The 27,608-nt window shown below is 42.2% G+C and overlaps 2 protein-coding genes and 1 long non-coding RNA gene across 4 annotated transcripts in view; all 3 read right to left on the bottom strand.

Annotated features, from left to right (window-relative positions):
- INO80 (INO80 complex ATPase subunit) overlaps positions 1-12,452 on the bottom strand; it is a 66,117-nt gene extending 53,665 nt beyond the window's left edge. The window contains exons 1-6 of one of the 2 annotated variants that reach the window (XM_068193475.1): positions 11,873-12,452; positions 6,689-6,773; positions 4,471-4,656; positions 3,032-3,198; positions 2,868-2,935; positions 683-844 (exon numbers count right to left, since the gene is read on the bottom strand). In XM_068193475.1, the coding sequence (XP_068049576.1) occupies positions 683-844; positions 2,868-2,935; positions 3,032-3,198; positions 4,471-4,613 (540 nt within the window). In that variant the 5' untranslated portion in view covers positions 4,614-4,656; positions 6,689-6,773; positions 11,873-12,452. The remainder of the gene's footprint in view (positions 1-682; positions 845-2,867; positions 2,936-3,031; positions 3,199-4,470; positions 4,657-6,688; positions 6,774-11,872) is intronic. The other variant, XM_068193473.1, reaches the window with a different exon arrangement.
- The window catches only part of OIP5 (Opa interacting protein 5), a 273,973-nt gene that overhangs the window by 201,131 nt on the left and 45,234 nt on the right, over positions 1-27,608 (bottom strand). The gene's annotated exons all lie outside the window — the stretch shown is intronic.
- Positions 15,454-20,881, bottom strand: LOC137475784 (uncharacterized). The gene is made up of 2 exons (XR_011000077.1): positions 16,428-20,881; positions 15,454-15,618 (listed from the first exon to the last, which is right to left on the bottom strand). It is a non-coding gene; the product is annotated as an uncharacterized lncRNA (long non-coding RNA).

The raw sequence follows: 27,608 nt of genomic DNA, 5'->3' as shown, positions 1-27,608 counted from the left end.
CCTTCATCTAAGACTTTCTGCTGCAATTCAAATCAGCAGTGAACATTTCTGCAAAAGCCCTTATAATTTGAAGAAATATCAGAATCAAAGCAGCCATGGAATCTGGCTTACCATTAAGAAAAATGCAAGAATGCTGCAGACAATTTTCTTCGAAGGGGAAGAAAAATAATATCAAAAGAAAATCAAAAACAAACAAAAAGAAGGTAAAAAGAAAGAAAAAAAATCAAGTAAAACCTCAAATCATGACACAAAATTACAAGGTAGTAAACTAGGCACTCCCTTTAAAGATTGTAAACATCACCTTATAAAATAAGGTGACAAATACAGTTGAATAGCAGCTACTACCTATATTAGAATTTAACTTGCAGCATCTCCATTTTCATATTCCATATCTTGCATTCTAACACCCAGTATTTGGTCTAGTGACTGGGACAGAACACTGTGGAAGTCATATATAACATGTGCCAGTACTAGCTACATACATTACTGACACATTCACAGCATCTTTCATTCTATGCATGTAATTGATTAAATAACCCTTGACTAAAAGTGCTGTTAGGCAGGTACTGTCTACCAAACAGTGTATTTTCCAGTTCACAAAATTATGAGTTTTGACAAAAACATAAGAGCAGTTAAAGGAAAGAATAAACATCAAGAAAATGTAAAAAATCTGACATTTTACCTCTTTGTCTTTGCTATATTTACTTTGATGCAATTTCTTATACTTGTGTAATCGCAGCATATCATGAAGTTCCTCCCTTGAAAGAGAAAATTCTTCTTCCTCCTCTCCATCCTCATCACTTGGTGAATCTGTGTCACTGGAATCATCACTCAGAAGGATACTCTAACAAAAATAAATGGGAACTACTTTAACAATCCTAAGTCCCTGTGCTGAATTGTTTATTTATGCAAAGCACTCTTGAGCCTATACCTAAAAAAGGCGTGTGGGTCTCACCCAACAATACTTAGCACTAAGAAAGTGTCCATCTAAAATGACTCATAGAAAATAGTTTTCTGAGGAGCAGACCAGTATAGCAGTGAATTCAATACACATTTTCTGATTCAGAGGAAAGTCGTTTTCTGTTAGTTTGTGATAGTTAAATCATTTTAGTCCACTTTGTCTGTGGTCTCAGAAAAGCAGCAGTGAGAAAAGCCAGGATAACAGCAGGGGTATTTTATGATGTGTCATTTGCAGGTGCTTCCCTACCCCATTTGTAGTCTGTCCCACTATTCTACCACTTCTACCTGCATGGGTTTCTGCAAGTTTGGCTCTTGTTCAACCTCTTGGCAACATGTTTTTGCTAACTTGAGATGGCTACAATACAGTGAAAAGGCAAAGACAGCATAGAGCCACCATTCCACTCTCTTCTGCCATCCTGAGACCCTGTACTGGGTTCAATTTAAAAACAAAGTTTCAGTCGAGTCCCAAATCTCCATTTAATACATTTTAAAATAGATTAGTTTAATTTAAAAGTAATTCAGATTCCAAATGTAAACTAACTGCCAAGTCCACCACTAAACTGCATTCCCACACCTTCTGGACACCTCCAGGGATGGTGATTCCAAAACTTCTCTGGGCAGCCTGTTCTAATGTCTGACCATTCTTCCCAGTGAAGAAAATTTTACTATTATACAATCTAAACCTCCCCTGGCACAACTTGAGGCCATTTCTTTTGCCCTATTGCTTGTTATTTGGGAGAGAAGACTCATCCTCATCCCACTACAATCTCCCTTCAGGGATTCCCCCCCAAACCTCCTTTTCTCCAGGCTTAATATCCCCAGCTCCCTCAGCTGCTTCTCTTAAGGCCTGTGCTCCAGAGCCTTCCCCAGCTCCATTGCCCTTCCCTGGACACGCTCCAGCACCTCAATGTTTTTCTTATAGTGAGAGGCCCAAACTGGACGCAGGGTTCGAGGTGTGGCCTCACCAGGACACCAAGTACAGGGACACAATCACTGCCCTGGTCCTGCTGGCCACACTGCTGCTGTGTGATATAGGCCAGGATGCCATTGGCCTTCTTGGCTACCTGGACACTGCTGGATGTTCAGCTGCTGTCAACCAGCACCCCCAGGTCCTTTTTTGCTGAACAGCCTTACAGCCACGCCTCCCCCAGCCTGTAGTGCTGCATGGGGTTGTTGTGACCCAAGGGCAGGACATTTACTTTGTTGAACCTCAAGCAATCAGCCTTGGCCCATGATCCAGCCTGTCCAGGTCCCTCTGCAGAGCCTTCCTGCCCCTCCAGCAGATCAACACTCCCACCCAACTTGTCTGCAAGTAACTGAGGATGCATTTGATCACTTCATTCAGATCATTGATAAAGACAATAAACAGGACCAGGCCCAGTACTGAGCCCTGGGGATCACCACCAATGTCTGGGCAGCCATGCAGACAGTTTTTCACCTGGTAAACCAGCCACCCATCCAAACAGCTACCTTGCCAAGGAGAATGCTCTGGGAGATGGTGTCAAAGGCTTTACTGAAGTCTAGACAGACATCCACAGACTGTCCTTCATCCATTAGGCAGGCCACCTTATCACAGAATACGATCAGGTTGGTCAAGCAGGACCCAACTTTCATAAACCCATGCTGGCTGGGTCTGATCCCCTGGTTATCTTGCACATGCTGTGTGATGACATTCAAGATGATCTGCTCCATAATCTTTCACAGAGCACCAAGGACAGGCTGACAGGTCTGTAGTTCCCTACACCCTCCTGCCAGCTTTTCATGCAAATGGCTGTCATGTTTGCAAACTTTCAGTCAACTGGGGCCCCCCTGGTTAGCCAGGACTGCCGGTAAATGACTGAGAATGGCTAGTGGGTAACTCTATTCACAGATTCCACAATAGCTGCATTTCTTTCCAACATTCTTACCTTCAGCCACTTTCTGCTTTTCTTCAGTTTGGAAAAATTATACAAGTTCCCTTTTTCAGACTTTGGTTCTGTTTACAGAAAAAATAAAAAATAAAGTTCTTAAGAAATAATGCTTTTCCAGACTAACCCAAAGAAAGCAGAGATTCAACCTAGTACATGCCTACCTGGCTGGAGTACTCCATTCAGGGAATGTGTGTTCAGCATCCCAGAATTCCCTGCTCCAGAAGACTCTCCAAGCAAGGAGTCTGGAGGCTCTTCCTTAACTTGCATCAGGGGATCCCCAGACTGAGGCAGCAAAGGATTGTCATCCAATCCATCTTCACTTTCATCACTGCAAGAAGATCCATAATACAGTGGCAATGACAGGAAAATATTCAGAAGAGAAGATGCCCATCCAACTTTCTTACATATGGGCATTTGTCTAAAGGTTTGAGAATTGAGACAGATTCGGATGTGATTTTACACATGAGAAATATTGCTGTTAATAATTTCCCAATTAACCCCTTAGCAATAGTTAATCATGAGATCAGCCTGGCTGTGTTATCAACCCGCACCTCCAGTCTTTAACTAGGTGTCTAGTTTTAGAAGCATGAACTATGCAAGTCAAACCAAAGAACAATATTGTCATATTCATTGTGACACATGAGAAATGTAGATACACCTTTTCTAATCCTTTTGTGGCTCTTAATACATGCTTATAAATATATCTGTTATCTGTTGCCCATTCTGTTACCAGTTCTGTAACTCTGCAATTCTGAAACACTGATGGAATTAAATATGCAATTGTTTTGGGACAGAAACACACACTGATGATGCCTCATGGCTACAACTTACACAAATTCTGCATCTGACAAGTCTTTCCATTTTTTTTAGAACTAAAGGCTGTAGGTGTCCCTGAAAATATACTCAGCCCTTTCTCTTTCTACTTTTTGCAGACAAAGAAAGTTTTGGCCACTCAGCTACAAAAAAAAAGAGCTTTAAAACATTGTACTAATTCATACATGAGCTGGTAGCACACTATGGTTCACTATGAACTGAGAGAAGCACAGTCCAAAATCTTTCATACAATCATAGAATATCCCAAGTCGGAAGGGAGTCACAAAAACCTTTAAGTCCAACTCCTGGCCCTGCACAGGAGAGTCCCCAGGAATCACACCACGTGCCTGAGAGTGTTGTTCAAATGCTTCTTGAAATCTGTCAGGCTGGTGCTGTGACCCCTTCCCTGGGGAGCCTATTCTAGTGCCCAACCACCCTCTGGATAGAGAACCTTTCCCTAATATCCCACCTAAATCTCTGCTGACAAAACTTCATACCATCCCCTCAGGTCCTGTCAGTGGCCATCAGAGAGAAGAAATCAGAAAAGCTTTGTTTCAGAACTCAAAGCTAATGCTAGATTTATTATTAAATTTAATAGTGTTTTTTAGATTTCCTCTTCTCTAGGCTGAGCAATCCAAGTGACCTTTCCTCCTTTCCTCCTCCTTTCCTCCTTTAAAGCAGAAGAGTCACTGATAAATTCTTAATATGGTGTTGGTGGGGAACTATATTATAAAAATGCCTGTTTTTCCTTGGCACTCCCAAGGGCAAGTAGAAAAGCTTTTGGTACCTGGATATACTCCTGTTAAAGATGGCAGACGTCTGTCGTAAGAACTGATCCAGTTGCAGAGCTTTTTCCAGGTATTGCAGGTAGAGGGGTTTTGCCAGCTCTGAGCAGCTGCCATCCTCCCTGGCACCCAGCTCTGAGGCCATAGAACAAACTTCTCCTCATGCACAGGTACCTCTGAACACACAGCTGTAAAAGGAAACAATGGCCATCAGCACCACAACTCCTCTGAAAGGAGCAAACCTGGGGAGCAGACAGATCTACCAAGACAATTCTGGGCAAAAGCTTAGGTTGCAGTTAACAGGTAGAATAAACAAACAGAAACTGCCATTCAACTTTCCACCACAGTACAACCACAGCCACAAACGAGATTCTTAGTTTTCTGGTTTATGACTTTGTTGGTTGCTGTTTGATAGGAACAAGCACTGTTTTAACCTAGTATGATAATCCAAGTGCTGACATAGAAATTCAAAGTATTATGATGGTAGTCCTCAAGCAACTAAAGTAAGCTTTCATCATTATTAAAGATAACATGTTTATCCCTGAACAGAAGGCATATATATATAATAACTGACTCCAAAAAGAAAGAACTACTAAAAATATTGCTCCTCTGTTGTTTTTACCATTCAGTTCACAGCTGTAGTCTACTGAATACTTCTAATATTTCTCCTTTACCTTACAGCAATGCTCTTTCAGCACTGAAAATACAGGTGTTACGTGTTGGCAAATGAGCTACAAATACTTGGCCAAAACCTTTTCCTTCTAAAGTGCAACTGTTATTTTATTAAAGAAAAATACATAAAAAGCAACTTGCAACATACTTTTTAATATTTACAAATGTAGAACGTATTCTAGCATTATGTTTTTCAACTAGTAGAAACTGTCCACCTGATTTTTTTTTATTTGTTCTCTGGATTTAAGATTCTTAATAAAGCCAAATGCACCCCCCTGCAATATTTGCATACTACATACTCTAGAAACAAAGGTATCAAAACATTGAATTGCTCTGTCAACTGCATTTTTCTCTTCCTTCAAATACAAAGGACATCATAACTACTGTTACATTAATAGCTCTGTCAACTCAAATTTTACTTTTCTTTGACTACAAAAGATGCCATCACTGTTAAAATAATAGTGAGAAAGGAATGTGATTTCTAAAGCCAGAGTGTTACTGTATAAATCAAACTGCTGTCAAGATCTTAAATATTTACAAACAAACAAACAAATAAATAAATATCTTAAGCTTTTACTTCTGGTGGAAGACAAAAATCATAGAATGATTTAGGTTGGAAAGGCCCTTAGAGAACATCTAGTTCCAACCCCCACCATAGGCAGCATAAGGGACACTTCTCACTAGAACAGGTTGCTTAAATTAAAACAGTCAGACTTAGATTAATTGTTCTTCTGAAGGATTCTTCTGGTTTCTATCACTTCTTAAAAATACTACAAAACCTGAAGCAAACTTCATATTAATTTATTGAAAGACATATATTTGTTCAATTATTATAACAGTGACTAAAGTGACTAAATTGTTTTATGCTTATGTAAGTGAACATCCAGACTGAGTATCCAATCTTCAAGCTGTTCTCTCGTCACATATACACATCCAAACCCCAACATCTAACCTTCTCTTTTATCCTCCAAAATTACAGAACAAATTCAGAACTTCAAAGTAACAATAAACTATGGTAAGTGATTCTCATCTTAAGACTAATGGCTGTGTTTGAACAAGAGCAAATTATATTATTTCTTAATAAATACTGGGTCTTGAGTTAACATCCTTATCCAGAGAATAACACACCAGAATTCATTAGACAAGGTAACAGCTCTGTGCTAAAAATAATTTTTAGACTGAAGCTTTCTACATATTAGGTCTTTGCATACCAGACAGCAGCTGAATGACTGAACTGTCACCAAATCCTCATTTCCAGCAGAACTTAGCACCACCTGAAAGCTTTCCCTATGATAAAGGGTAGTAAGATGCACGTTTTCCAAGCAACTTTCATCTACATATGTCAAAATGCTTAACAGGCATTTGAAACCAAAGCAACCAAACAAAAAACTAAAATCAAGAACTGTCTTCCAAGAGAGAGGAAGACACAAAATGAACCACAAAATCATTTTGGTTGGGAAAGACCTCAAGGATCATCAAGTCCAGCTGCTAATCCAACACTGCCAAGTCCACCACTAAACCATGTCCCCAGGTGCCACATCCACGCACCTTTTAAATACCTCCAGGGACAGTGACTCAACCTCTTGAGTCTGGGCAGGCCTGGGCAGCCTGTTCCAATGCTTGACAACCCATTCTGTGAAGAAATTAAATAAAAGGCTTAAAAAATGAGACGAAACATGAAACTTGTGCCTCTAATGGAAGAGATCATTCATGAGGTGGTAGAAAAGAACACCTCAAAGGTGAAAGGGGTTTTCCTTTCCTTATGATCACTAATAAAAATGACATATATTACAAGAGCAAAAATCTCTCCATAGTACCATAGCAAAAAAGTATGGTGATTCCTTTTGTCATTCAATTTCAAAATGTATCCATCAACAAGGGCATGTATTATATTAATACAGTTAACTCAAAAAACATGGCATCTTTCACCTGTCTGCTATTTGCAGAAAACCACATTCCCAAAACTCAACCTTGCATTTCCACATTTAATAAAGTTCTCCTTGACCTGACATAGTATAACTCCTCTGCATTTCACCCATATAAAAAGACAGGCTTCTCCCTGTCTTCCTATTTTAATTGCTCCACAAGGTTCCTGAACATACAACATGAATTACTCTTGTCCTCAAAACTGTTACTAGTCTGTATCCTGCCTACCAAATAAACAAATAAGTACAGGAGAGCTTAACAATATCCTTAAAACATATTTACAACGCCCAAAAGAAATTTAGTGTTACACAAGCATACTGAATAGTGAATAACTCAGACATTTAATTCAGCCTTTCATTTATATATATGCTGACAATCACAGAGTGCTTCTCTGCTGATCAAAGTAATAATACAGAAGGCTAAGGGACAGATAATTCATTCTCCATTCTTTCATTTTCACTATAGGTTTTAACAAACAAAGATTTCCAATAGCAAAAACTGATTGAACACTGAAATGAGAGAAGACAGGAACAAACGAGAGGCACACAGCCTGATCCACTACTGTATGTAACTGTTTACGACATCCCCAGCATACTGCTTCAGTGGATTTACATGGTGATGACATTCATTCCACATTTCTTTCACATTTTTGAAACAAATTTATCCTTTTTTTCTACTCAGTTTAAGGACAAAACACAGATTTTCAAAAAGATTTCATTACTGATGGTAACATTTAGGTAAATACTCATATGTTACAGGGGCAAAATGAGCAGAAGCTGCAGAGTAATCCTTGTGCCACTATGACTTATCTTACTGATATATACCAACTTCATGTTAAGTTGCAGTATCAAATTCAATGGTTATTTGCTTTCTCCCTTCCTCTCCCCTAGAGATCTAACAGTTGAGAAAACCAGCATTTGGAAATAAATAGCTCCTGCATTGCCAGGCTGGCACTTTGAATCTTCTAGCATTCTTAATCAGAAGTTCACACTTAAGCCATTTAATTACATCAAATGGGCCACTAAATTATTAAAAGTACAGGTGAAATATCAGCAGGAATGTAGTAACTTCATGCAAATAACTTTAACAGTATTGTATTTTTTTAATATCTAAGTTCAGTCCTGAAAGAGCCTTCCTCATCCTATTTTAAATCCCTTTGCTTAGTTCAATGTTAATGTAGGTGTGTGGGGTTTCTTCCCTCACTCCTGTTTTTTCAAGTCTGCCCATTTATAGCACCCAGTCAGTAAGCAAACACCCCACACTGGAGAAGAACCCTCCATGGACATCTTCTAAGAGCAGCTAGGTTTTATAACAAAGTTTCTAAATTTTATGCCCACTGACTTGCACCAAACAAACAGCAAAACCATGGTCTCCTGAAACAGCTCAGCTTTAAAAGCAGATTCTCCCAATTTAAACAAATATCCAGTGCATATTTCTGAATGGAAGTCCAGCAAGCTTTTCTTACTGGCATCAAACAGGATCCCCCTAAGTGCTAAGTGCAAAATCCGGCTCTTGTGCCTAGCTGCAAGCTGGATGGGGCGTGCTTTGCAGAGTTGTATGAAGCAGTACTTTTTCATCCACGAGTTTCCTGAGTTTTTCTGCTCTTTATGACTAACATCAACCATCATAGTAAATAATGATAACAGCTCCACTCCTATCTGAGGGCACACACACAGACACAAGCTGCCATACAAGTACAAGGTACTGGATTGCAGCGAATGCACAGTACCGCTTCTTAGCAAGGCAAATCAGGGAAGTAAAAGTAATTCAGTCTCGCCAGCCATACACGAAGTGCATGGATATGAAGTGTGACCAGGTGGCAGGTGAGCACCAATACTTGTTCCAGTATTTCAGCCCACAGAAGCAGCTTCTTTTCTCTTCTCCATCCCATCAACGCAAGCACACTGACAAAACATCCATGTAGACAAAAACCTGAAATCACAGAAAGTATGTACTCCTCTTTTATTTATAGCATGGAAGGTTTTATCCATATAAGGATTAAAACAGGTCAAAAACAGTCTTCTATGACACCTTAGTTGCCTTGCAATTTTAGCAGTTTTCTGGGTTTTTCCCACACATGGGTTTTTTGTGCTTTGCAATTCCACACCAACTTATTAAGAAAGATTTTCTAAATGTATGAAAATCCATAAAATACTTTGCCTTCTTCAAGAAATTTAGAATTGAGACATACAGGTCTCATTGAAGCAGCAGAACAGTTAATGCTGTGATATTTTCCAGTAGTAATATCTCCAGAAAAAATCCTGACACAAATAAATAAATAAATAAATAAATATGTGTGTGTGTGTGTGTATATCTGTATCTCCAAACAGAAGATTCACTCAGACAAGGTTTGTGTGGAAAACACAGACTAGCACAGTAATAGCAGCTAGGCATATTTTTGTCAGACTTCTTTAAATGCATATAATCTCCAATACAAAAAAAAAAAAAAAGTAGTGGTATAAAAAACCTGAACTATTTTGTTTGAAAGATAATTACATGCTCTCCTTTCCCCACTCATTTTACCTTGCTTTGGTAAATGCATAGTTACACTAACAATTTCCCAGAGCTATAGACCACATTTTAAAGCAAAACGTAATTCCCATATGGGTTTTTTTTTTTTATGGCAGTGTCTTAAATATAACTGGGATATATAAGACACTATGGCTTTTCAAAAAGCAAATACAAAATTTCATACGAACCTAAAGCCTCCACTAACCTCAATATGAACAAATAAAATTAATGCATATACAACTAAATTCTGAGTTCACACCATCTGAGTTTGAAATTAAAAAAAGGCATTTTAATTGCTTTTTCTGAGTAATGAAATCCAGGTAAACTAGATGCTTTACTTTGCTGATCTGCTTTTGTGGTATGGTTTCATATTGTTTTCCAAGGAATGAGACAGCATTTCAGTGATCTGTGTTCCGCCTTTTAATCACTTTTAAATACAGAGAAGAGCCAGCAGGGCACTGCCTCTGGACTTTCCAATTCCCAAAAAAAACCCCAGTTACAGATAAGGCCTAATTTATTATTTAAAAGAAAAACTATACAGCAGTGTATCAGAAGCATATATGTAGCAAACAGCAGAATACCTTCAAGCATACTGAACACATAAGTAGGCGTGTCAGAGCTCTGCTTCCAAGTTTAAACTAGCAGAAAAACAAACCTAACAATTTAATTGTTCAATTAGAGTAATTCTTGTCCCAAAAGAGCAGTTAATAGTATTCACGGAGGCCTCCGACAATGCATTTATACTCTGCTCTACACAGCAGCAGCAACAGTTACCCTCACACTTTGCCATTCTGTGCACACAAAATAACAACTGCATGGATATTTGCAGTTTTGGTTGGTTTTTACTCCCTCTACCCCAGACCACGAAAAGGGAACTATGTTCAAAAAAAGCTCTAAGAGAACTTTGCCATCTAACCCAATCCAGCATGTAGTCCAGCCTGTCAAAGAGCGCGCTTATTAGTTATACACAAATGGAGCAGAACTTGCTTATTTGAACCCTCAAGAATTGGGAGGCAGTATTTTCAGCAACTTCAACATGTGAGAAATGAACAAGAGAAGAATTACAGGCAATATCCCTGGAAAAAGTTCGAGCTACAGTTCTGTTTTTTCTCCTTTTCCCTCACTATCTTACCAACCTCTCAGTGTCACGACACACTTAAGGAGCGACAACAGAAATGAATGGTTTAAGTTAAAAAACATGTTGGTCATATACACACAGGGCTTATCAGATGTGCTGTGCAAATCCATGCAGATTTGTTTTTAAGAAAGGAAACTAAAATCCAAATTATACACATTTCATTATAAAAAAAACTACATGACTTGCATCATTTTCTTCATGCAAAGGCAAAAACAAAGGAGTTTATTATTATCTGCAACACCGCAGTGGGAGAAATCTTCCACAGAAGACAGGCAACAGCGTTCAGAACGGATAACTCTAATAATCACGGACAGAAATTGTATTGAGTCACCCAGAGAAGCTGTGCTCGGCTACCTGTTTGCAGTCAAACAGGAGCGGACTTTACAGCGCAGCTTCAGGGAAGTGCGCACGCAGCAGCGCGAACGCAGCACCGAACTACGTTCCGCGGGCACCCGGGAGACACTTTCCATCAACAACGCCACGAGTCTGGCAGGCGGCCCCTTCCTGCAGGTGCCGGTGGCTATTCCGGGAGCGCTGGGGCGGCCCGGGCCCCCGCCCCGCCGGGCTCTGCGGGCAGAGCCGCGCCACGCGGCCTCGCGTACAGGGGCGGCCCGGCCCGGCCGCGGCTCCCGGGGCGGAGGCCGCGCTCTGACGGCACCGGTGGAAGGGGGGGTGGGGTGGGGAGGAGGCGGGCGCGTTCCCGCGGGCGCGCTCCCGCAGGCGGCGGGCGCGCGCTCCCGCCGGTGACGCGGCGCTCCCGGCCCGGCCGCGCCGCCGCCCTCGCCGCGCGCCCCCTCCCCCTGCCCGCCCGCACCCCCCGCCCGCGCCCGCGCACGCGCCACCGCCCGCACGTGCGCCGGCAGGTGCGCGGCGGCGCCCCCGCCCCCCCCGCCGAGCCCCCCCCGCGCCTGGCGGGGCCCGGCCGCCGCTCAAGACGGGGGCTGGGGGGGAACGGCGGCTCCACGGCCGCCGGTACCGCGGGGCGCATCCGGCGGGCAGGGCGGGGAAGGGGCCTGTCTCTTTAAGAAGAGGCCCGGCTGCTGCGGCCGCCGGTCGGCGCGGGGGGTGAAGCCGTGGCCTGCCCGGCCGGCGCCCCCACTGCCGCCTGCAGTGGCCCCGGCCCGGCGTGCCCTTGCGGAGTGGCCGCGGTGGCTCACCTGGGTAGCGGGCCCGGCGGCGACGCGGCGGCGGCGGCGGGGGGCTGGGGGTGTCTCCCGGGCTCGCTCCCCCGCTTGCTCCACCCGGCCTCTCGCCCCGCGTTGCCGGGGCTGGCGTTGCCTGTCTCCTGCCGCGGGGCGCTCCCGTCTCCTGCCTCGCCAAGATGGCGCCCGCGCTGGTGCTGAGGAGGAGGCGGCGGCTGCGGGCGCTGGGACGGCGGCGGCGGCCACTTTCGCTCACTGAGAGGAGAGGAGCAGGGACACGGGGAGCCATGGCGGGGGGGAGGAGAGGCGCCATACCCAGGCCTGATCAGTCGAACCCCGCATGCCTCCCCGCCGCCCCGGCCCCGCGCCTGGGCCCCGCCGCCCCGCCCGCGCCGCCGTGACCGCCGCACCGACCCCACGGCCGCGCGGCGGGGCTCGGCCCCGCCGGGACCCCGCGGGGGGCCCTTGCTCATCGATGCGCTCCTGCGGCCGATTGGTAGGGTCTGGCGGTGACGGAAATTGCCGAAGGGACTCGGCCAAGCGGCCGGGTGAGCCAGCGAGTCTCGCGCGAGGCGGGGCGGGGTCTCGCGATGCTGGCGCGGGGAGGCGGGTGTGTCCCGGAAGTGACGCGCGCTCGCCCTTGAGGCGCCGCCGGCCGGGCCCGGCCGCCGCTCGCTCTCCGGCCCGGGCCCGGGGCGGGGGGCAGCCGGTGCCGGGCGCGTGTGCGCGTCGCGGAGGCCGCCCGCGGCCGCCAGGCAGCTTGTGCCGGCCTGGCAGCCCCGCAGATGACGAGAGCGATGAGGGGCTGGCGGCGCTGGAACCGGGGCGCCGCCAGGCTTAACACGTGGGGGCCTTTGGTGAGGCTGCGTGCGTTCTGCCGCTTTCGCTTTGTCATGCGCTACGAGTTGCGTTAGAGGAGCTCTGGACGAAATAAGCCCGAAGGTTAATTGCGACCATGCTTTGCACCGTAAACACGGTGTGGCCACCAGCTGTTCAGCACCGCTGCCTCCCAAAACCCATTAACCAGTACACTTAGAGCAAACCCTTAAGTGGATGATTAATCCATGTCACCTACTGCATAGCGATAAAAATCTGTATTTCGTGACTAAGCTATGTCACTCCAGCGCTCAGTAGTTTTGGCTGGATGGAGTTAATTCCTCAGTAGCTGGGACAGTACTGATTTTTGCATGCAGAACAAAAAACTGATGTTTTGAGTTTTACTAAATTGTTTTTATCCTAAGCCGAGGACTTGTCGTGTCTCATCCTCTGCCACTGAGAAGGAAAAGAAATCTTGGGAGGGTGCACAGCCACGACAGCTGACCTGAACTGACCAGACGGATATTCCATTCCTCAGGACATCATGCCCAGTATAACTGAGGGCAGCTACTAGGAAATGAGGCCGATCTGGATTCAGGAAGGGAATCTGCCATTAGTCAGCGTGGGGTGAGCAATTGTATCGTGCATCACTTCTTTTTCTTTCCCTTTTTATCATTCTTATTATTTACTCTGTTGCCTTTTTTTTTCAATTATTAAACTCTTCTTATCTTAAACTACGAGTATTATTGTGATTTTCTGCCCCATTCCACTAGGGCAGGGCGGGAGGGAGCAGCTTCATGGTGCTTAGCTGCCAGCTGGGCTTAAACCACCACACAGTTGCTAGGATATAAAAATAAGATTATGGCAATTGCTCCAGTAAAACTTCACTAGAGTTGTCCTTAACTAGTGATGCTAATTGTACCCCTAAGAATCGCCAGGAATCGCGTTGTTCAGGAGGCGTGCGTGATTTGGTTACATGGCAGTACCACACTCAGCGCTAGCACTGAGCAGCGTCGCTGTGGCTGATGGACCGTTAAAAAAAAACCTTTTTTCTTCTTGAAAATAACGGTAATTTTTAATCTTTGCATCAGTGAGTGATGACTCCACTCCAATATATTTTTCTTCATGCTGTTCCCAAAAGAGAACCAAAGGGAAAGTGGTACTTATATTTACCCAAGAAAGTTTTGCTACTTCAATCATTATAATGGCACAGATGCAACTGGACTGTGAAGTCCCTCTCTGGAAATCCTTATTCCATGATAATGCCGTTCTAGTCGGAGATCAAGCCCTTGGAAGAGGCTGAGAAAGCAGCTTACTCTCTTATCAAGAAGCGTAGCCTCAGCAATTACTTTGTATCCAGTAGAGACATTCCATGCTATATCCCAGACTTGGTGCTTTCATCTCTCAGCTTTTGTTCCCTCCCTCTTTCCCTTACCTGATGTATCACTATTTTCTGTCTGGTAATAGGACTGCATGAACCCAGATATTTTTGATTGTGGAGATACAACCTAAGTGCTCTTGATCTGTCTCTGATGAAAGAGCCTGCATGTTCCACACTGTACCCCACTGATCGGTGATAACCCAGGACTGTTTGGAAAAATCTTCCTTCAGTTTAATGACAAAGAAAACCTTGGCAGTTTTTCTGTCAACTCTGCCAAGTGAGCAAGTCTGACTTACAGTTTCAAATGAAGACCTATTTAAATACTGTTGCTCTAGTACTTTGTGGGGAGAGGTAAAAAAACTCAAGACACCAGAAAACCAACCTAAACCAACCTATGTTCCCCCAAAAAATATTTTTTTAAAATGTGCAGATACATCATAAATGCAGTCACACCAATTTACATCCCAAGAAAACCGACTCAAACAGGTAGTGGCATGTACTCACATGCAGATGTCACATCCCTTCCAAGCTGGTGTCATTATTATTCCCACCTTTGCAGCCTGATGCCCAGATTGTTCTTGGACTGCAATCTGGTTGGCATGGTGACCTTGTACCTCATCCATTCTTCCCTATTCTACATTCATCAGTGTTCACCAATATGTCAGAAAACTTGTTCTGAGGCGTGGCCTACATTAATTTTGTCCTGTGGTAGAGCAGTAGTTTTGCCCTAATATTTTATTTTGCTTGGGGAGGGACTGGTCTATGCCTCCTAAACTGCTTTTTACACACAGCACAGTGGTGTTGCAGCCTTATCCACTTGAGCTGGATGCGGCAGTGCTGGCAAACAACGGTGGTGATGGTGGTCTGCAACTTCCAGCAGGAAGCTGCTCTAATGAGAATTTTACATACCTGCAACAAGTAACAACCAATACAGTTTAAGAAGGTGATCTTTTAACAGTGCAAGAAAAATAAAAGTCACTCTTAAAATCAAAAATAGCTCTCAGAAAGAATGGATCTCAAAAATAGACCTAGAGAAGAACAGTCAGACACAGCAGGAATTTCCTCCAAAAGACAGACCACCATTATTTCCATTCAACAGTGGAATGTTGAATTACCTGTCATTGTAAAGTTAGGAGCTTTTCTTTGAAATCTCTGCAAGGGCAATAGACTCTTTCTTCACTTGGATGTCTTCAAACACCCAATCTAAGCTCATCAAATCACCTGTGTCAGAAATTAAATTCATACAGCCTGCTTGAGGTCATTTTAAGGTCCTCCCACAGATTTTACCACATGAATTTGATTTTCAAGCTCTGCTTTGACAAAGTACATCCTTGATTGTTAAAGGATGTGTTTTGAGACCCTGCTTTTTTTTGTGGGAAAGCAATCACAATCATCTCTGTAGTTTCTATCCTTCTGTGGATTGTTTCTCTCTATTAAATTCCATGGCTGGTTGGATCAAAAGACCATCCTCTTTCATTCTGTAGTCTTTTATTGCTTTCTCCCTTCTCAGTTCCTGCATGTCTGCCAGCTGACACAGCTCCTCTGGCAGCTCCATGCAAGTGGGCTAATAAGGAAAAAGAAACAGAAAAGAAATTAAATCAATACATATGAAATAACACTGTAGTTTTGTTAGAACCAGGGATGAGGTGCCTCTGTAATTAGCCAATGGAACACAACAATCCTGCTATCACATACAGCACAGCACCTTATCTACTGCAGCTTTACCATAAGTGTGCTGGGGATATCAACTGTGCTGCACATGGGTGTGGTAATGGTTCTGTGGTACCAGAGCTCTGCATGGGAACTGGCACCTCTTAAACAAGAGGACTCTGCACTCCTAGGAAAATATTTGCTTCTGTACACCAATGGGTTCCTAGGCATCTGCTTCTTTGAATTTAAGTCCTAAACATGAGAACACATCTGCATTTCCAAGTACCTAACAACCATCAGTATGAATCCACAAGGAGGGTTAAAAATGTAGCACATGTAGCTCCTTCACTAGCTCTTTTGTATGACAGAGCTGCAGAGAAACAGGAACACATTTTCCAGGGTGTCTGCATCCACAAGAAGAAGAATTACTGCTGACAAACAGTTACAGTGAAAATGCAGGAACTGCCAAGCCTTTCAGGGTGAGAAGTTTGTGTTCATTCCTCCCTCTCAGCAGTGAGGAAGATGATCAGTTTCTGAAAGACACGGAAGAGGGAAGCTGAAGGTTTCGATAATGAAGCCCTGAGGATCAGAGGTCACTGCTTTGCTTTGGTAAAAAGTCAGGGAGTGTCCTCCCCTTGCTTAGGAGGGAGCATCCACCATTCAGAAGACTCAGCTACCACTTGCAGATGATGACACAGGAAACCACAGAAAGTGTTGACACACCTTTCCAAAAACATCAGTATCAATAGATGCCTTTCTTTTTATTTCCTTCCCTTTTTTTTTTTTTTTTCTTCTTCATCCTCTTCTGCCAGTAACAAGAAAGTTGCATTATCTCTTTTGGCTGCTGTGAACCTCTGGCAATACTTTACTGTTGCTAGTAAATGAGACACAGGTACATGCAGTGATGCAGAAGCCTGAAACCAAGCACTCCTGAATATGTTGAAGACCACAAGGATGATCTGACCCTAGTAGGAGCTTATTTAGTCAGAAAGTGATTCTGGTATTTTGCCACTCCACATTTGGATTTGAAATATGTATTGCAAACAGATTTCAAATAAAGTAGAAGAAACTTATTTGTGTGATCTACCCACAAGATATAGAAACAACAGAAGATTATTAACAGTGAAATGACAGTGAAAATGGCTCCTTTTGCTGCCCATACTAGATTTCTAAAGCCAACTGCTTTAGAATGCAGAAGGTATGACAACCAGATGAGATATCAAATCAATCTTCAAAATACCATTTGAAATACCCAGGATCAAGTTCATTCCTTGGCTAATCTTGTGGAATAGATGGATTTACAAAAGGATTGTCTTCAGCAAGCTGAGAACCACTTTAAAAAGTCTACAAACAGCCCAATACAAAGCAGAATTTGTACTCTCTTCCCTTTAACAAACTGTTCTTTTCTCTTGTGTCATGCCTACTTTCGTATGCATTTCACATTGGAAATTCACATGTCAAGCTCATTTTTTTTCCATGAACTAAGAACAACCTTTTTTTTTGGCAGCTTTCCTCTAAAGAGAAAAGATTTTCAAATATGACCTCCTCTCTTTATATCTGTGATGCAACTATGACCTCTTGTGGTTATCTAATCTACTCTTAAATCCTCAATAATGGAATTTACAGTTCTGAGTCCTTAAGCAATTCCCAAAGGATTCAAGGCTGTGTTTCAGTGCTTTGTTAAACTAGGGCAAAGAAAAATAGATTTTTTTTCATTAAGATAGAGCTGCATTCTCTTTTCCTAATAAATACTTCAAGATATTTAAAACTGAAAAAATGAGGCACTAAAAGGATTTAATCATGTTAGTTTGGTCTCTTTCTTATGAATTAGGATGTTTGACCAGACACTTTTCACCCAAATTTAATACCAACAATATCTCAGTTAGTGTAAGCTCTCACAAGATTATGTCATTGAGCAGACAGAAAAAGACCACACCAATACCACTGCTTGTTTGGTTTGCATGGACCTGTTCTTTCCAGCAGGAAAGAACAGTGCAATAAGTCAAGTTCTTCTCTAAGTCACCAAAAATCTCATTTCCTCCACTTTCTGCTTTAAAAATTAACAAGCAATTACAGAAGTCTCCACCATCTGGCCACTCCAAGGTACCTGAGCATACACTACGACTGGTTCTATGTAACCAAAGATGAAAAATGCTACTTTGATTTTTCACTTTTTTTTTTAAGATAACAATTCTGAGAATAAATGAGGATGACCAGATAACACAGTAATGGTTTTATAGAAATAAAAATCTTTGGTGAACAAACATTATCCAGAAACAGACAGTGTATGCAAACCAGCTCAGCAGTACAGTTGATAGGTTAGGAGAAAAATAGAACAAAATATGGGGACCAAACACTCTCACCAAAACAGAGCAACTCTGTCAGCTCCAGGTACCAGCACTTTATGCCTGTCTGTTGCTCTTCATATCCTCACACATGTAAACAGCCCCTGCTGAGCCCAGTGGTTCTCAGTCTCTGAGGAGAGTGAACAGAAGGTGCAGGTGACTGTGCTCATGCCTTAAGAGCTGCAACTCACCATCCACTAGGCAAACATGGGGCAGGTTCTGCTACTGAACTAACAGGAAATGGAGCTAGGTAGATACAGACACCAGCACTTCTGCTGCTGCACACAGGAAACAAGGTATATAGCATAAAGCAAGGTGTACAGCTGCAGGAAAGGAACCTTCTGGTAACTGGGTCCTCCAGAGTTTATCCATTAGAGTCTTAGATCCAATCACTAACCGGAGAAATAATCAAAGACATACCTACCTTTGTGCTCACAAGGTGATCTCCAGACTCAGTCCAATAAGCATTTAAATAAGTTGTTAGTTCAGACATCAAGTTATCCATTAGAGATGAGTGGAGCAGTAGAAGATACGTAGCTTTCAGAACAAATGCTTTAGGCAGAGAAGCTAGGAAGGGTCTCAAGGACCATATATCAGGATTCTCCTGCATATCCCAGTGCAGATGAAATCGGTTATTGTTGTGGTTTAATCCCAGCCACAAAATAAATACCATGCAGCTGTAAAGTCACTCCCCTCAGTCCCCATCATGGTAAGGAGGAGAACTGGAAAGAAAAGGTAAACCTTGTGGGTTGAGATAAAAATAATTTAATAATTTTTTAAAAAAGCAAATAATATAATAATGATAAGTGGAGGGAGAGAGAGAAATAAAATCCAAGAGAAAAAGTGATGCACAATGTGCCATCATTGAGCAGCAATCAGGTAACTCCTCTGGTTTAAATACTGGGCATGAGGTTCTGTGGTATGGAATAGCCCTTTGGCCACTTTGGATCACCTGTCCTGGCTGTACTCCCACCTTTATGTGCAACTCCTCATGGCAGAGCATGGAAAATCCAAAAGCCCTCAGCTTAGGGTAAGCACTACTGAGTAACAACCAAATCATCAGTGTGTTGTCAACACTATTCTCATACTGAATCCAGAAACCACAGCACTGCACCAGTTACTAGGAAGAAAATGTACTCTCTCTCAAGACAGTTATTTAAGTTGAAAAAATTTTAAGAAAGCTTTTCATCATAGACTTCTGCAGTTTACAACATATTTGCTGATGTTGATCTTTACTTTCAGTGCAACTGAATGCTTTCAGTCTCTAGGGCCATCTGTGTACAAACCTATGTTGGTTAGAGAAGCAGAAATTTGGAAGGAGAGGTTGCTTCCTAAAAAAAACCAAAACAACCAAATCAGCAAAAAAACCAACCAACAAAACATGAACCAAAACCCAACACACACTTATTCCAGCATTTAATGATAGATTCTTTCTCATCAATCTCTGAAACTAGGTTGGATTCCTAAGAGCTGAGAAAAAAGACCTAAAGGCAAAAAAAAACACCTATCATGAAGGGAGCTAGAGAAGCAGCTAGGGATAGTAACATCATCAGCAATCACAACTGAAACCAGAAGAACATGGAAATAAGCCCCAGTTAACCAGCATGACCATGATACCCTGGGCAAAACTGCATTATGGAGTTGTTTACACTGGTATACTTATTGCATGCACATTAAGTGGTCATTTTCCATTTTTCAGGGCAATAGGGTGATTTGGTCTGGTAATACGGAAGGCGTGTTGTCATTTGGCTTAGGTTTGCTGTACAGAATTCTCAAAACAGAAATTTTGAGAGACACTACTGGAATTCTAAAACTTACATAAAAATAAAGCTGTGTTCGAATTAGAGGTTTCACGGAGTAGCTTGTATAGCAATATCAAATAACATTTAATCCAGGCTTTTGAAAAATATTTTAAGTCTATGAACAGACAGCACAAACCCACTTGTATTTACTGAGGAAGTTAAAAGACTAGAATGAAGGGATAAAAAATGCTCTTGTAGGGAAGAGATTACTCCTATTTGGTAAAAACTCTTGCCTATATAGTGAGGTCTCATTAAGTATCTAATATCCTTATTTAATAGCTTCTCTGGAAGTCGTCTCACCCCACCTCAACCCCTCCCCAGCACAAAAAAGCAAGGTCATGTGATTAAACATCCTAAAAGAAATGATAGAATCATAGAATCATTTAGCTTGGAAAAAAACTCAAAGATCATCAAGTCCAACTGTTAAGCCATCACTGACAAGTCCACCACTAAACCATGTCCCTAAGTGCCATATCCACACATTTTCAGGGATTGTGACTATACCACTTTCGCAGACAGCCTGTTCCAATGCCTGACCACCCTTTCAGTGAAGCAGCTTTTCCTCATATCCAATCTAAACCTGCCCTGGCACAACTGAGGCCATTTCCTCTTGTCCTGTTGCTTGCTACCAGAGGAAAGAGAGCAATCCCACTTAACTACAACCTCACTTCAGGTACTTGTAGAGAGCAATAAAGTGCCCTCTGAGCTTCCTTGTCTTCACACTAAACAACCCCAGCTCCCCTCTGAGCTGCTCCCCCTCACAGGACTTGTGCTCCAGACCCTTCACCAGGTCCACTGCCTTTCTCTGGACATGCTGCAGCACCTCAATGTTGTTCTTGTAGTGAGGGGCCCAAAACTGAATGCAGGGTTTGAGGCATCACCAGTGCTGAGTACAGGGGGACAATCAATGCCCTGGTCCTGCTGGTCACATTCTTTCTGGATTTTACTAAGGCTTTTGATACTGTCCCTCAGAGCATCCTTCTGGACAAGTTGCCCAACTGTGGGATAAGCAGGTTCATGGTGTTCTGGGAAAAAATGTTCTGAAAAAAAATGGCTGAAGACAGAGCTCAAAGGGTTCTAGTGAATGGAGCTACATCTATCTAGTTGGCAACTGGCACCAGTTGAGGGATACCATTGGTATTCCTTGTGGTTCAATTCCAGAGCCTGTTTTGTTCAGTATATTTATTAACAATCTGGATGCAGGAGTTGAATGTACCATTAGGAAGTTTGCTGATGGTACTGGGAGGTGTTGCTGACTCTTGAGGGACAAGAGGCCTTGGAGAGTGATCTACATAGATAGGAGCATTCAGCTACAATTAATGGGATGAGATTTTCCAAGTTGAAATGCCAGATTCTGCATCTAGGATGGAATAACACTGGACACAAGTATATATTGGGAGAGTGGCTGGAAAGCAGCCCTGCAGACAGGGATCTGATTGCCAGCAGGCTCAGTGGGAGTCAGCAGCGTGCCCTGGCATCTGGGGATGCATCAAACACAGCCTCACCAGCTGCTCAGTGGAGATGAAGGTGCTGAGCTCTTCTCCCTGGTATCCAGTGACAGGACACATGGGAATGGTTCAAACCTGCACCAGGAAAGGTTTAATCTGGATATTAGGAAGCATTTATTGGCTAAGAGGGTGGTCAAACACTGGAACAAACTTCCTAGAGAGGTGGTCGATGCTCCAAGTCTGACAGTATTTAAGAGGCATTTGGACAATGTCCTCAATACCAGGCTTTGACTTGGCTGGCCATGAACTGGTTAAGCAGTTGGATTACATGCTCACTGTAGGTCCCTTCCATATGAAATAGTCTATTTTATCAAGCTTACTTTCCCCAAATCTTAGAAGTTCTTAACCCATCAAGTTTTCCCTTGCTTGTTCCCATTTGAAAGATGAACAAAAACAAGGAAAATAGAGAATGATAATTTGGCTGCTGAACTGCACAATAATTATTTCATTCTAATAGTGCTGTCAATAAAAGTTCCCTTTTCCCCCATTTGACTCTGGATTCATTTTACGCAATTTCCTCTGTTGAAACTAGGTTTCAGAATTAGTCAAAAATATTAACATATCCAGAACATTTCCCACCCAAGTTATATATAACCTGTATTGTACAATCTTTGTGGTTCTTCAAAACCTGAATTTCAAATGAGCTATTAGGTAATACCAGCATAAGCACTGATGCCAACTAATGCTTGCACCTGTCTCTCAAGGCAGTGTTACAAAATGTCCTTAACTACAGCAATTTAATCACTACTTACTGCCTTGCTCTTAAAAAAGAACCTCACAGAAACATCTCAAGATGGGCAAAGGAGAGCTCACAACTGATTCTTCAGAAGGTGCCTCACTGAATCACTCACTGAAGTCACCTGCTGCCTGCACTGTATAATGGCATCCCACTGGCAGGTATCTTCACCTGTAATGTGCAGACATGGTGCAGCAGGAAGCCACGAGTTGTCACTGAAAACTGCAGAACAGTTGCAGAGCATCAGCAACCTGTGATGGAAGGGATCAATATGCCATGACCGATGTCCATTAATCCAAGGCAAGGAATGTGCAGGTTTGACAGCGGGGTTACATATTAGAAGTAAAGTACGCTACGAGTAAATTAATCACCATTCTGACTGCATGCAGTTGCAGAGCTAGCAATCTGACTCCTTAAAGCTGTTATGTAAAAGGGTACATTAGGTTTTAAAAATTACTTATGTAAGTTTTATGCTGTATTTGTCTATGGCTCCATCTAGCCATAGATGGAATCAGTATCAGAAGAGAGTAGACATACAGTGATACTTTCCCAGGATACTTACAGTTTTACCTTTTATCCAAAACCCAAAATAATGATGCAAGATAAGGAAAACATGGTGAAAGAATAGGTAAGTTGTCAAACCTTTTGCCTATAAACTGATTTTGCCATTATGACTCATATTTGACAACCCATAGAACCAGAAGGAAAGCAGGCAACAGCATAGCACGGTGTTTGCTTGTTTCTGTTCCTGGTTTCATCCTTTTTACCTGTTTGCATTGATCTGTGGAATCAGATAGCAGCAGTGAGTTCTTCACTTGTACACTTTATGGTTAACTCAAAGACTCTTGGACTTCTGTCTTATGGAAAGTCTCTCTCAAGCTGTCAAATTTTCTGTATTTTTTTCAGCACACACCTTTAGGAAGAATTGCAGTATTTATTTTGGTAGCACACAGATATACAACCCACATTTTACAAAGGCAGGAGTTTCAGAGGGTGAGGAGGATCAGAAAGCAAGGTAAGGGATGTAAGCACTGACAATAGCCAGTTGCTAATCAGACTCCATCAGTCGCTTACTTCCATTAGAAGTAGGATTCAGGCCAAGGAATCGGAGTAATTGAATCTCCAAGCCTAGAGAACTATCAGTGCGAGGAAAGCAGGCACAGCAGCTCATACAAGGACAACAGAACAATGAGTGCAATTCTGCGTACCTTGGATCCTAGTATGGGTAGTTCTGGTTAATTATTTCCACTGTTTCTGTTACATATTCTAGCCAGTACCTTTGGGAGCGTTGGGGGAAATTTTCAGCTCTTTTTCATACAGTCAAGACTTAACACTGACTGATATTTGATCTGTAATAAAATAACACAATTTTTAAGGGCAAAAGGCCAAACTAAGATTAGAAAGTAACAGAGAAACCTGTGCCATAAAAAGCTTACTACATAGCCCAGGTTAGGGATTTGAGGAGTTCCTACAGGCAGTTGTATCTATGACATGAAAAGTTAATATATATGCAAGCACAAGTCATATATAACTATGCATAAAATATCCATACCCATTATGGAGAATTATAGCCATTGTTTTACATTCTTCTCTTCAAAAGGCTCTTAATTCTCCTGTTAGTCACATATTAACCACCATACCACCAGGGCCAGCACCAGCAAAAGCAGATTTTTCTGATAACTTGCCCTGTTCCCTCATTTTCACTTCTGCTTTTACCAGCAGATGCTTCTCAGTGCTGGATGCCTGTATTTGAACCTGTTTCTACACTTGTGCAAGGGGCAGAAAGAACAAAGAACATAATGCACAAGCTGACCTAGCTCCTGCTTAAGTCACAGTAGCCTCAGGTTGTTCCAAGTTTGATAAAGAACAGCTAACACATCTTTAAAAAAAAAAGCACATTAAACCTGCTGCTATTTTTGGGTAGTAGCTACCTTTTAAAATTGGTCTACACAAGATTCTAGCTATCAGCCTTGCCTGCAGTTTCTTTCTAGCTAGAACAAAGTCACAACATTCACAGGGTTCAACAACTGTCACATTCTAGTAATGTTGACCTTCTCTGAGAGAATGCCCTGAAGTTTCTCTTGGTTAAATATTTGTTCCTAACCAGAATACCTTTGAAGGATACCTGTGTAGCCAAGACACAGAAGGACATTTCAGTGTACTGGTGAAAGGGACAGTTTGAAACACAGCAGCAGCCATGCATGACTTGAAGCATGAACTGTCTGATTTAAATGCCTACAGCATGACCACAACTCTGTTATTTGACAAGAAATCCTGGCTGTTTAAAAGTGAACCACAGCACTACTCTTTTTCATTTTTATGCACAATGAAACAAAAAGGTTTCAGCTTTAAATATCATGTGCACTAAAAACAGAGTGCACCCTAATTTCCAGGCTTGGCTAGGGAAGGGAAAAGATTGCTGCAAAGACAAAACTAACAGACGGATTACATCAACCTTTACTCTTTTTTTTCTTCCGTACTTTGGTATTTGAATTGTTAAATATAAAAGTGAATGGACAGTGAAAGAGCTGAGACACTTCAGCATCTCAGCTGTGGAGAATATACAAACAGCAGACTATTGTGAAATAACTAAAGTATATATTTTTATATGAAAGGAGATGTGGATGTCCTATTCCTGGAGTTGTTCAAAGCTAGAGCCCAACAGGTACACAAGCCCTGCTGGGGTGTACACAACCAAAGCTGCTGGGTGGAGCTCTAAGCAATCTGGTCTAATACAAGGTGTCTCTAGAACTAGATGATCTTTAAGGTCCCCTCCAACCCAAACCATTCTATGATTCTATTTTCTCTCCCAATAGCCAGGTAAATGCAGCTACCTGTTCTTTAGCCTATACAGGCCTTGGACTCTTGTAACCATTCTCTGAGAACAGAAGGAACAGAATTTGGATGTGTGCCTGTATAAGTATACACGTGCATATGTGTCAGAACAGGAACCATACAACCAGATCAGCACCTGACAGCCAGCACAAATCCAAAGGGCAATAGCTGTTGCAGCATATGCCACAGTTGAGGTGGCCACAATACACAGAATATCACCACACAATTTCAGAAAGCTTTAAGCATTCACCCAAACAGAGTAACACCATACCACACCAAAAGACTACAAGCATCTACCCTTCTTGTTCTTCAGCACAACCTTTTATACCCCTCATTGTTAATGCAGTGCCCCTGTGTGCCCTCTTTTCCCTTTGGTGGTTGCTCAGTGCACCTGAGCACTCCATGGCTCATTGCTGTCAATGCTGCTCACCTGCTCTTCACAGCTGTACCCACTGGGGATGAGGTTCAGCTGCAGACCCACTCCCAATGACCACAAACTGTGCCTACAAATAGACTTACTGAGCTTTGAGTTTTCTGTCATGCCACGTACATTTCAGGAACAAGTATAAGATTAAAATAGTCACCAAGAGGAATGCTCACTGGCTGAAACACTTTGATTTCTCCAGAAGATCAGTTGTGCTGCTCAGCCACTTTTACAGTTGGTAAGAGCTACAGGATAAACATTTTTGAAAGCAGGCCAGTTTCCTTCCAATGTCTGCAGATAACAAGCTCTATACCTACCTTTCTGTTACCATTGTTCTCTCAGAATACATCTTGTTCTGATACAGACAAACCAAGAGATAACAATCTCTGGGAAAAATGTTGTCTGACAAAGACTAAGTACATTGCTTGGCTAATATCCACATTACCTCAGAGGGCATCTTTTGAGCTATCTGAGGCCCTGAGATGGCTCTCTAAGGAAACACAGGGAGAACTCCATGGGCCACAATCTGCTTGGTTCTGTGTCTGCTTGTTTGTTCACTTCTTCAGCTTAAAGTGCATCTGAGCAAGCAAGACAACCAAACCTAACACAGAAGTCAAAACATTTTTAAAATGTCTATGCTGGTGCAATGTGAAAGAGAAATATTTCATACAATACCCTCTGCCTCTGTTCAGAAAATGAAGTGCTGCATATGAAGCAACTCCTTAATTCAGCTTGCGTAGTTCTTACAGAAGACCCTGAAGCTAGCCAACAATAAGCTTATTTTCCACAAAAAAGCCCTTATCTCAGATAAAATTTCACATTTATTCTCAAAATATAAGGTGAAAGCAGAACCTGAACAGATGTTCACTGCAAAGATCAGCAACATTTCTATATCCTAAAATCCCAAACTCTAAGATTTCCAGCCTGTGATATTACAGACTTCTAAGCAACTACACACCCATAATCCCAGTGCTATTAATCAATTTTAAAAGCCTGTTCCACGACCTCAGATCAAATGTAGTGTTTTCCTGTGGGTCTGTGCCTTTAAGCACAGAAAGTTTAAAATTCCCAGCATCCAGGATTCCAACAATATTTGAATAAACTATTCAAATGTGGCCTTGTGAGAAGCATCTCAGAGCATGGGTCTGCAGGAGTTTGAAATATATTTTTACTAGCTTTCTGAATACACACTTATAAATGTTTTGAGAGCATCTATGTAACTCTAACTTCCCTGTGAAATTGTTCTGGAACTGTTCCACCACAGGTGAAATGCTCATAGGAAATTTTCCCTGAAACCACAAGCTGACAAGAAAACAAACCAAGGAAATTCTTCTACCTAGGAACATTACCAGGAGATAAGAAACAAAAACCAATACCAACCAACATCAAACCAGCCAACCAAACAAAAATAAAAAAGAGAGAGAAAAATGTAAGAGAGAAGAATTGTAAACAATACCTTGGAGGAACCTTTTCCCTTGGAAGAAATCTTATACACACCACCTTGTTCACCTTTTTAGAGCTGAGGAAAACAAACTTGGCACAAAGGAGTTTGAAAATCAGAATTATAGTCAACGTCAGTTGTGGTTCCCCCAGCAAGTACCTCCCACCCCTTCTCCTCCTGTGAAAGGAAGGAAGCATTTCAATATACTCAAAAAGCATTGCTGTTCCCTTCTTCGAATCTGGTTAATTCCATGACAGAAACAATTTATATTCTAGTGCTGAAAAGCAATGTTTGGACACTTGTTAAAGACTAGTTAAGTCTAATGACTTAAGCATCCCATCAGAAACAAAGTCAGCATTGAACTACAACTAATTAATTTACAGACTATTAGATATAGAATAAAGCAAGTACATTAAAAAAGGCAGAGTGAATTAAGTTAATCACTTGGTAAGTCCAGTAGATGCCTTCTAGCTAGTTGTCCCTCAGCACTTTGCTCCTATCCCCAAAGCAAAGCAGATGCCAATAGAAATGCACAGGACCTTTATACATTAGGAATGTTTTTCTGAAATACTTCCATATTTATGTCATTAGTGAAGGAGACTCAGATAAACAGAGCATTTAATAGAAATGCTTTTGCCTGTGTGAATAAAAGTAAGACCTAGTCAACATGAACTTTAAATATTTTAACTTCCCAGCACAGTCCATAAGGGAAAGTCTTGCACATGTACAACAACATACAATGAACTTGCCTTCAGGATGTAAAGGGGGCATTCTTATCTCAACTGAATACCTTTGGAGGAGTTCTTTTCATTA

The sequence above is a fragment of the Anomalospiza imberbis genome, chromosome 6 (assembly GCF_031753505.1).
Source record: "Anomalospiza imberbis isolate Cuckoo-Finch-1a 21T00152 chromosome 6, ASM3175350v1, whole genome shotgun sequence".
Classification (NCBI taxonomy): domain Eukaryota; kingdom Metazoa; phylum Chordata; class Aves; order Passeriformes; family Viduidae; genus Anomalospiza; species Anomalospiza imberbis.
This window is presented reverse-complemented; position numbering and strand designations above follow the sequence as displayed.